The sequence below is a fragment of the Oxyura jamaicensis genome, chromosome 1 (genome assembly GCF_011077185.1).
Source record: "Oxyura jamaicensis isolate SHBP4307 breed ruddy duck chromosome 1, BPBGC_Ojam_1.0, whole genome shotgun sequence".
NCBI classification, from domain to species: Eukaryota; Metazoa; Chordata; class Aves; order Anseriformes; family Anatidae; genus Oxyura; species Oxyura jamaicensis.
The window spans coordinates 53367226-53377518 of NC_048893.1; the positions used below are offsets into that span (position 1 = coordinate 53367226).

The window sequence follows — 10293 nt, forward strand, 5'->3', positions numbered from 1 at the left end:
CGAGGGCTTCGTTAGGGATGGGGCTGACTACAAATTGACGGGTAATGGGTGATGCCTGCAGGATCCGTAAAGCCATTTAAACCTAGTGGGGTGTGGGGACACGATGGAAAGTGTTTCAGTCTAGATACACACAAGGGAAAAACTGTAAACGATGAGCAAACTGAGGCCCTGCTCTTCCTTACTCACCAATCCCACCCCCAAGAAGCAGCCCCCAGCTTCCCAGAGGTCCGAGGTCCACAGCCTGAAAACAACCGCCCTCGTCAGCACCAGGTCATTGGAACAACGTCCCCTCTGTTTCCTTGTCACCACTTAACATTTCCCAATAAGCCTTCCCCTCTTAAATCTTTTCACAGAGGCACATAAAAGCCCTCAGGGTACAAGATCTTGCTACAGACTATGCCGTGAGACAGTCAGCCCTCTGCCTGCCCACCCGCTCCTCTGTGATGGCAGCACCACGCTTGGGTATTTGTCAGAACACCTCAGGGTGATGGTTTTAGCCCCAAACCACTGTTTCCTACAGCCCCTGGCTCCAGGGCTGACTCAGGCCAGAATACACCCACTGCTCAAAGTGCACTGGCTCTTGCTACCACCACGCCATACACGAGCCTCTTTACTGCAGCACTTGTTTCTGCTTGGCTTCTTACTCGAGCAGGGACAACCATAGCCGTGAACACAGGAAGCCTGAGGGGTGCTGCTGTGGCAGAAACGGGTGCCATCTTCCACCACTCCAGGGGTGCTATGGCTGCTGGTTTGTCAGCTTCCACTGGTCAGGTTGCAAAAAGGGCTGCTGGGCTACACCACCTTCCACTTTGTCAACTTTCAGACAGGCTCCACTGAAGCCATTTCTCTGTTCCTCTGAACTGGCACAGCAAACAGCTCTGAAAGAGTCAGGGACTTGAGCATTAGCTTGTGGAGTTGTGTGGCAAAGCTGGCCCTAGAGCAATAATGGCAGGACTGAGCTAAGTGCTGGCTTTACAAGGCTGGTGTTCCCCTGGGAAGCTAAGTTGCAGAGAACCTGCTACTAGATGGAGGAATGGCCTTTCTTCACCATTTGTAATCCTCCTCTGGAAACTTGTGCCACAGTGAGTGCTGCATCTTGGCACAAAGACATCCATGATTATGAGCGAGACAGGCCAGCACATGACAGTCTGTTCCCTTCACTGTATATTAAGATTAAAAGCAGTAGAGGATGGGCATATGAATAACTGAAGAGAAGCCAGGAAGAACAAGAAACAAAACTGTCACATTTGTCTTTATTACAGTCAACAGTCAGTACACTAGAGTCCCTTTAAATCTTCCAGAGCAGCTTGACCATGGATGACTTTTTTCCAGGCACCCACAGAGATGACAAGGCTCCAAATATAAATCAAACAGAAAAACAAAACAAAACAAAACAGCCATAAATTAATGCCCTTAAATAACTTCTCTCACTACCACTAGAATGTAATGACAGAAGTCAAAACCTTGACCTCTGAGAAGTACACCGCTGCTGGCAGTTGTGCTGCCTGCAAGAAGAGAAAGTGCCATCTGGATTTGGGATCAACCCGCAAGGACAGAGGGAGAAGAAAAGGAAGCTTTTCCTTTTCCATCCTTCCCTTGTGCAGGATAATTGGACGTTAAGTACTGTTTCTGGCTGGCCCAAAGGCAGCACAAAGCAGTTTCATAGAGAGCAGAGCAGCAGGTTGCATGCAAGTCGCACTTTGCGCTAAAAATCACAATGTCTCTGCCCACAGGCCCCGTCTTCCTCTCTCCACAAGGCTTCCTGCCTCTCCTCACTAGTGTAAGGACAGAACACCACCTTTGCAGTGGTGGCTCTTTGTGGCACCTGCTCAAGAAGAGCGTGCAGGACTCGCTGCACATCTTCAAGAAGCACGTTTGGTTACCATCCGATACAAGGAACTGTATGAGAACAAGAGAAAGGAAATGCATGCAGCTTCGCTCTTGCTCCCAGGAACCCGTCTGCCTCACACAAGCACATTCACATCTCTGCTGACCGGGAGAGCTTCTTCCTGAGCCAGGTCCCTCCTTTCCACAGGGGAGGGCAGAGCCACATCCTGGAGGATTCTAGACCTGGGGTGGAGCTGTTGGGTTGGAGCTAAGGAATATGAAGATGATGGGAGCCAGGGGAAAAGACTTGCAGCTGAGTTGTGGCAGCCCAACATGCCCAGCAGCCACTGCCACCAGCCTCTGCTACGAGAGCTCCCAGCCCCTTGGATGGGGACACGATCAGAACATATGTACCACCACTAGTTCTAATGTCACTTCTGACTTGGCCCTATTTCTTAAAAACAATGGTACAGAGAGCTAGGAGTGATCATCCTAAAAGATCTGCCCTAGAGCCCCAGGGATGGGCTCCAGGATGTAACAAATGAAGCTTGAAATAGACCAAAGCTTGAAGTTTGAAAACACCAAGCATTGGGGTGAACAAAACAATGCTGGTGCTAACACTTTCCCATAGCACAAGGGGAGGGCAGCAGGGGACTGCTCTTCCATTTGTAGTCACCTCCAGATGTTCAGCTGCCTTCCCCTTGCCAGAAAGTGGATCCCGCACGCTCAGCAGTGTGCAGTCACATGGCGACATGGTGGGAGATTTTCCTCCCCACAGCTCAGCATCCAAGTTGGGCAACAGACGTCTGTGGGGAGGAAAGGAATATCCAGGCAAACAAGCAAGCGAAGTGAGAGATACAGAGGTTGGACCCAATCCAGCCAGCTACTCCCACCCAGGGCAGAGGAGGAATCCCAGGCTGGACATACACAGAGAATCATGGAGGATGAATCGCCATGTGAAATACAAGTTTTTATATCAGTCTGCAAAGTCTTTCTTTCCCTCTGGCCACACCGGCACGCTCATGCGTCATCAATGAGCTTTTCACCATTTGCATCCTCCTTCCCGCTCTTCCCTCTGTCACTTCCTCCTCCTTCCTCTTCTTCTTCTGCCCCGTCTGTGTACGTGTCCTTCTGCCCATAGCTGAGAGTAGTGCGGGCGAGGTCCACCTCAATGGGGAAGACGTCCGCATCGCGGAGCACGGCGTAGCAGTCGTCATAGTACTTGGACATCGTCGAGACAAACCGCTGCAGCTGGAACACGATGTCCTGAACTGCAGTGGAGACACGTTGACAAGAAATCAGGTGAAACCCCCTTCCCAAACAAAGCGTGAAGGCTGGGATCAAGCCTCCCTCCCCAGCAGTAGTTACAGACTCCCATTTATTAGTCCCAGGTGGTGCCTGAGGGCAGATGTCTTGGTCATAGCCACAGGATTCTCCAGCAAAGGCTGTTGAGCTAAGATGAAGGAAGAGCACGAAGCCCGAAGCCATGTCTACCTAACCCCTTCAGGTGCTGGACACAGCAGTGGTACTCACCATGTTTCTGGTCCAAGAGCTCTATTTTCTCCAGCACGTCCTTCCTCATCTTGGCAAAACGCGTGCGAGCCTCCTGGCGGCAACGCAGGATAAGGCGGTATTCATAGTTCCCAGTGCTGACTCGGTAGAGGGGTTCACCCAGGGCCTGCCAAAACACAGCACCATTTTAGAGACTCCCACAACGGTTCCTCAACACAGTTGAGTATTTCAAGTTCACATACTGATGTGGACTTGAAATAAAATACTACTCCGTTGGCCAAGACGGAGACTATTTCCTTCTCATTTAACACCAAAAATGTAATTAAATGTTGTGTTAGGGAAGATTTTTTTTAATTCCTGGCATTGTGATCTAGGAATAAAAAAAAATAAAAAATAAATAAATCCTTTCTGAGATCAATACCTAGGATAAAATAGATCTTGCTTTTATTCAGGGAACCTCAGTAGGTAGGGGACACCTTTAAGTATCTTAAACAGAGCCGTTAAGGATTACAGATGTGAAACTTTAAAACTGGCAGCAAACTTACTGAAGAATATCATCAGGTTTTTGGAAGTCTTCTGACTTTAAATTACTTATTTTTAGGAAAAAAACGTTGTTAAGAGATCCTTTAATCCATTTTCTTCAACTACGTATGCAGCATTTGCATGCGTTTTGCTGCAGGGAAGGTAAACCTACCTCCATTTCTCAGAAACAAGTCCAGAATTAATGATAAGCTGTACAGTAGACACAAATGTCATCTGTGAAGATAAAACCTTAATCCTCCTTACACAAGCCAATATTACTTAAACATTGAGGCAGGCAACCACTAAGCAAACAGGCTGCGGAGGAGATGACTGGCTGCTCTAGTATTCCACAGCACCAGTGATTCAGGAGTTATTGGCAGTGTTTTCTAGGAAGTGTTTAAGGGTCTCCAGTTTCTAGTACGTTAAGAACAAATACATGGTGTTCTTCGGACGTGTTCCCTTGTTTGGATCTGCAGACACAGGAATACTGGTACTCACAATGCAGCTGTATTCTTCATCATCCATCTCTTTGACTTTCAAGCAGTAAGACTTCGCAGGATTTAAAATAAACAAGCCACAAAACAAGAAGGAAATATTAAAGGTTAGAAGCAATTCCACCGTCACCCACAGACATAGGGTTGCAGCATTTCAAACCTTCTGTCAATGATATAGGGTGTCAGTTAGAGGGAAAAAAAAGATGAGTTATGGTAAGGATTGGTGTGGGAAGAGCTGACATATTCATTTGCCTTAGGGTTGCAGTTTCAATTATTTCCCTTAGCAGCTAAAAACAAAAAGATTTCTACAGCTACAGAAAAGATGCGCTTGACAACTCTACCTTATTTTTTTTTTTTGTATGTAGAAATGAAGGGATTAGTTGAATGGAGGAGGAAAAAATATGATTTAACTTATTCAATTTGGCTCAAGAAAAACAATTCCAAACTACCTACAAAATATGGACTCTGAGACGGGAGAGCCATCAAGGGGAGTTCAAAAGTGTAAGTTCCATCTGAATTCTTTCCAAAAAATACGGAAATTAATTTGGTCGGGTAGAAAGTAAGCAATCTTGATTCTGGGAGATCTCTCTTTCCGGTGAGAATTATGAGGTCAAAAAGAGGTGTTTGAATTTTAGTAATCTGGCTATGGACAAAGAATTTTGGGAACAATAACAACAAAATGGTTTTTGCATTAACTGTGGGAGAATGCACACGTGATTGTATAGGCTGTATGTGATCCTCAGGCTATGATTCTATAAAACTTCATTTCAACCAGCATTAAAAATAAGAGCAGCTCACCAAATATTCAAACTTGACATCCAGGTATTTTTTGATAGTCAGCCTTGTGTCAGGAATGGCTTTATTCAAATACGTGTTCAGGTCAGTCAGCATCTGCAAGGGAAACATCCTGTCACTGAATGTAGGGTCAAAAAGCATGACTATAATTCATGAAGTCCAACCTTCTAACCAGCACAGGTCATGAGACTGCCTCGAGTTAACACTTCTTTGAATTGGAGCGCATTTGAAAAAAAAAAAAATTGATCTTGATTCAGAATTGCCATTGTTAGAGCATCCATTACAGTCACTGGCAAGTAGCTCCAGCGTTGAGAAATGCAGGTCTGGCTTCATCTTCTTTCAGCTCATGCTGTTTCACTTTCAGTTAGTCCTGGAAATTGCTCTCCCCCATCCAAAGGGGCACTATCCAACACTGTCCATCCAACACGGCACTTAAAGAGCGCTCCAATCAACATTTAATATTCTCTTTGCTAAACTAAATGAATGGATCTCCTGGAGACTCACTCACATATATCGACTGAAATCATTACATCATTACCGGATTGCTTATCTAAACTTTGTTAAATTTACTGACATCTTTTAATTATGGGTACTAATATCAGGGAAAGGACTCTGGGGACTACACCAATCAAACTACGCTCCCATCCACAATAGAAAAAGGTGAGGAATCTATTCACATGCAAAAGCCAGATGGACAAGACTGATATATTCCCTGTGTTACCTCTCAGGTTATGAAGAGAGCTCCCTGAAGGAAAGCAGACAACGACAGTTCTTCCCACAATGAATTATCGTGAAGACCACACCTTCAAAGACAGCCTTCTGTCCTTCTAGATTCCCCTCTTCTCCAGACCCTTTACTGCTATGGTTAAGTACTTTACCGGCTTAATTGTTTTCAGAAGATGAATCCCAAACTTCTCAATGTTGCGATGGGCATCAGCGAATTTCACAAAAGCTTCACTAGCAGCAGGTTGCGGCTCCCGTACGCCGATGACGGAGAAAACATCTCCAAACGCTAGACAAGGGTAATAAATGTAAACAAATGGAAGAAGAAGTTGGCTCTGGAGAAGAATCATGCCCTTCTCATAGCCTTACACTTAGCCAGGGGACAATGCTGCGCATTCCCTAAAGACCAGATGTTGGCAGGGCATTTCTGCAATGTCTCATGTGAAAACAGAGCCTGTGTTAGCACCATGACTGCTGACACCAGGAGCGCAGCCCCTTCCCACCTCATTTGTGCAACACTTAATTTTCTTTGGGTAAGGGAATCACAACTCTAGGTACTGACTGAAAACTGGAGGTTAAAGCTTTCTGCTCCCTTTGCTCACTTGTTACCTCTGTGTGTCTGGGATAACTCGAAGAAAGCTCTGAGAAGACTCTTGGTGTGTTCCGTCAAGCCTGTGATGGAAGACAGAATAAAACATTTGTTGTTTCACTGACATACAATGTTGGTATCCCTCCTCCCCACATGGAAGACACAGGTTACCTTTGTACAACTCTGCAGTCCTCTCCAGCTCCTCCAATCTCTTCACCAATCCATCTAAATGGAAACAAGAATCAGAATACAGAATTAAAAGTCAAGGCCAGGACGTGCTTAAGAGTTGACTGACGGGAAAAACACCAGTTTCGTATCTTTGGCTCTAATTTCTCCTCACCTCCAAAGCCTGTCCTCTGGCTTTTAAAGTAACTTTTCAACTAGCTTTTAAAATAACTGCAGACTAGTCTTACAGCGTGGGGTCATCATCTATCGGCATTCACAATGTGGGCCCCCACTTCAAATTAATTTGACCTTAGTTAACATTTAAATGGCTCCAAGGATATAATTTGTATCACCCAGGAAGAGGCAATCACACCAGTGAGGTAGAGCAGAAGGAAAGAATTAGGAAGTAATAATGTAGAATGTGTAAGTAACTACAGAAAGTTGGTTAGCAGTGGGCAAGTGTGCCCTTTAGAAAACGTCCTAGGCAGTACTTACCATTGCAAAGTATGGCTCGGCTTAACCCCAGGGCATCTGCTGTCCCTGAGCTCATGTTCTCTACCAGCCGGTGCTTCACCTTCTTCAATACTGAAGGCCAAAAGAGAGTTGCAAACCTGGGTCAGGGGCGTTTCTATGAGCATGAAAAGCACACTAGCATACTTCACTGATCTATCAGGCTCTGAATAAACTGGTCAGCCTCAACTTAACTCATTATTGAGGCAGTGAGCAGAAAAAGAATACCACAGAAACGGAATGTTCAATCCAGCTGTGCATAGCACATCTTTTAGCTTGCACCAGCTGCTCTGCTCTCACATCCTATATAATTAAATCAACAGAGCTCCAGTGCTTCATTTGGAAGACTACTCCAATAAATCACTTTGTATTTGGAACTAAACTTTGCTTATGCTACCTGCAGTATTACTTCATCTGAAGTCAGGATACCAGGCTGAAAGTGAGAGAAATAGGATTTAATGCCCCAAATTATCCCTTTGCTTACTTATATGTTTTAGATCTTAGTTGAGCCTTTTTGTCACCCCTTGATGGGATTAATTTCTGTTTGTGGTGGTCATACCCTGCAAATTACTAGAGACAATTAGGCCCTCTTTAGAGCCAGATGACTCAGCTACATTTGTTTAGAGGCAAACTTGCAGGGGTGTCAAGCGCCTGCAGCTCCTTAGAAAGTCAGCTGAAGCCACAGCATCCAACATCTCTGGAAAGTATTCCATATTCTCACTGCACTTCTGCTTTCCCAGAAATCCATCCACGTCCTCAGTGTTTCCCTGAATCCCTGCCAATTCATTGGTACCTTAAATTAATCCCCATTAAAAGAAATTAAAGCAAAAATAATATATCAATCTTTCAGGGGAGTGAGAAAGGTACGCCATATAAAGGAGACAGGTGCATAGGCTTAGTCCAAAACTTGTACTTTGTTTTAGTAATAAAGCCTTTCCTCTCTCCTATAATACGTATGGCTGTACAAAACTCAGTGTCGATATTTTATCACTGCTCTACAAGCTGAGGAGCTGCAACCAGTGTTTTACAACACACATTTTTGCGTGTACGTTTGGAAAAATCGCAGTAGGTCAGCAAAATTTACATGTATTAAAAATAAATAGATTAAATGGCTGCCTAATTGAGTTTCATCATCCATGCTAAATACGGTGCAGAAAAGCAAGCCAGCTGCAGCAACAGTGAAGCCCCAATTTAATTATCAAGACTATTTCAAGAAGGCAGGGAAGGATTTTTTTAAAAAACCTCTAATTATCTTTGACAGTTTCCATTTGAAAATGACGGAGTTAACAGGAAGAATGGAAACAGAATTTTACTCCAGTTTTAGCTAGGACCAATCTTTCACTCCTCCATGTCACTTTAAACATTCCAGGGAGAAAGACGCCAGTAAGTCTTACCGATATCCAGAGACTTCCCCTGCTTTGGGTCGGCCTGAAGTTTGTTGTAGTGAATCGTCACTTCTCCCTGCAGGCAGAACAAATTCAAAACTGCTGTGCTGGAAGCAAGCAGTACAAGCTTTCCTTCAGCAGTGAACAATACACCGGCAACTATGACCCAGAAGCTCCAGTGGCCCCCTCCTACCTCTCACCTTTACCATCTGTATCATCTTGGCCACCTCCACCTTGGTCTTCCCTTTGACAGACTTGCCGTTCACCCCCGTGATTTCATCGCCGGCTGCCACGGTTCCATCTAAGGCTGCTGGAGTGTTATCGAATACCTAGTGGAGAGGAAAAAGAACACAGGTAGTCTGGAATCAGGAGGATTAGAAAGGAAAACGCAGGGCTGAAGGACAAAAAAATGACAGTTACGTTCCCCCTATTTAACTCATTTGTATTTAGTACTGCTCATGGTGAGGCCCCGCTTTCCCTCTTCTAATTCTGAGGTGGGACGGTCGCCTTGTTCTCTCAAGAACTTCTTGTCTTCAGGATGGGCTTCTTAATGTGTAGGATTTGTTGATGCTACATGTCAACGCTATTCCCTCGTAATTCTAGCACGCTCTCCAAGGAGGAGGATAATCTCAATTTAATTTTTCCATACCTACCAGGTACTAGGGTAGGAAAATCTTATTTACTGCAAAGCGAGAAGATTTCTCTCACTTTGAAAAAACGCTCAGCACATGGCTCTCTGTGGTTTCCATCTCTCAGGCCAACACTCTTTTAGGAAGACAGCCTACTCTTCCTCCCTAAGTGCCCACCTGGACGATATAGAGACAGGGGCAGTACTGTGCCCCCCCTCCAATGCTGATCCCAATCAGGTTCTGGGAGTCCTTCTTCAGGGTCACTGTCCCAGGTACAGTGGGGATCCCACTAGAACGAGAAAGAGAGAATAGAAAACCAATGATGGCAGGCAGAGCTGTATCTGTAAAAATGAGCGTGGTATCTGAGTCAATGTGAACTGGAAATATAACGGGAGCTGTACGTTCGAATTAATGACGTTATCTCTGCCATTGAGTCTATCAGCCCAGGCCAGCAGAAAGACCCTCTGGGCTACTGTTTTTGAGACTGCGTGCAAGGAGCAGAGGTGGGGTAGACAACTCCATCCACTGTCGGGCACTGAGGAAGCACTACAGTGCTTGATCTGGTCTTTGTGCCGGAGTAAGAGGCAAAAGCATGCAACGTAAAGGAGATGCAGGATCAGCGCTCCATGCCAAGCTCACTGCTAATCTCATAAAACTTTTCACTTGTTTAGGGAAGCCCTCTGTTCTTCTTACAGATCCAATGGTTCCCAAGTTTATCTCTACTTCCTCCTGGTTCTCGACACCTTTCCCCCGTTACAAGCCATTTCCCCTCCGGCTGAGGCCACTTAGAAGGCGGCTGAGGCAATTTCTGCTGTCCGCGAGACGCAGGGCAGGCGCAGCACAACACTCACAGCTTGTCCTCCTCGATATCATAGTCCAGATCCGCAAACATCGTCACGCTCGCCCGGAACCACCTCTGGGGAGCTCCCTGTGAAGAGAGGACAGCGCAGCCCCCATCACCCCGCGGGTAACCAACTCCCTGCCCGCCCCCGCAGCCCCCTCCCCTTATTGCTGCCCCCCCCCATCCGCTCCCTGCCCCCACCCGGACGGAAAACCCCCCCCCAGGCGCCTCCATCCTCCCACGGGTGCCTCCGCCCCCCCCCCCCCCGCCCCCCCCCCCCCCCTTCGGGCCCAAGGGGGGC

General features: G+C 46.1%; 1 protein-coding gene across 2 annotated transcripts; it reads right to left on the reverse strand.

The window, feature by feature from the left end:
- Nucleotides 1–1224: 1224 nt before the first annotated feature.
- PICK1 (protein interacting with PRKCA 1) lies at nt 1225–10079 on the reverse strand. Of its 2 annotated transcripts, XR_004755341.1 has the most exons (13): nt 10003–10079; nt 9329–9440; nt 8723–8851; nt 8532–8598; nt 7123–7212; nt 6634–6687; nt 6483–6545; nt 6029–6162; nt 5154–5246; nt 4360–4410; nt 3361–3505; nt 2223–3098; nt 1225–2140 (listed from the first exon to the last, which is right to left on the reverse strand). XR_004755341.1 is itself a non-coding variant. In XM_035343247.1 (12 exons), exons 1-12 carry the CDS (start codon nt 10041–10043, stop codon nt 2848–2850), a joined length of 1230 nt encoding a protein of 409 aa, XP_035199138.1. In that variant the 5' UTR covers nt 10044–10079; the 3' UTR covers nt 1225–2847. The 2 variants fall into 2 exon arrangements, 1 of the variants encoding a protein (XP_035199138.1); XM_035343247.1 differs by having other exon boundaries at nt 1225–3098.
- Between the last annotated feature and the right edge of the window lie 214 nt (nt 10080–10293).

What these genes read in the sequence shown, in the direction of transcription:
- PICK1 (XM_035343247.1), bottom strand. Translation starts at nt 10,043, where the DNA reads ATGTTTGCGGATCTGGACTATGATATCGAGGAGGACAAGCT. An exon ending in GATATCGAGGAGGACAAGCT is followed by an intron (nt 9,441 to 10,002) that starts GTGAGTGTTGTG and finishes TTCTCGTTCTAG; the next exon opens with TGGGATCCCCACTGTACCTG. An exon ending in GTTATCCCAGACACACAGAG is followed by an intron (nt 6,163 to 6,482) that starts GTAACAAGTGAG and finishes ACCCTTGTCTAG; the next exon opens with CGTTTGGAGATGTTTTCTCC.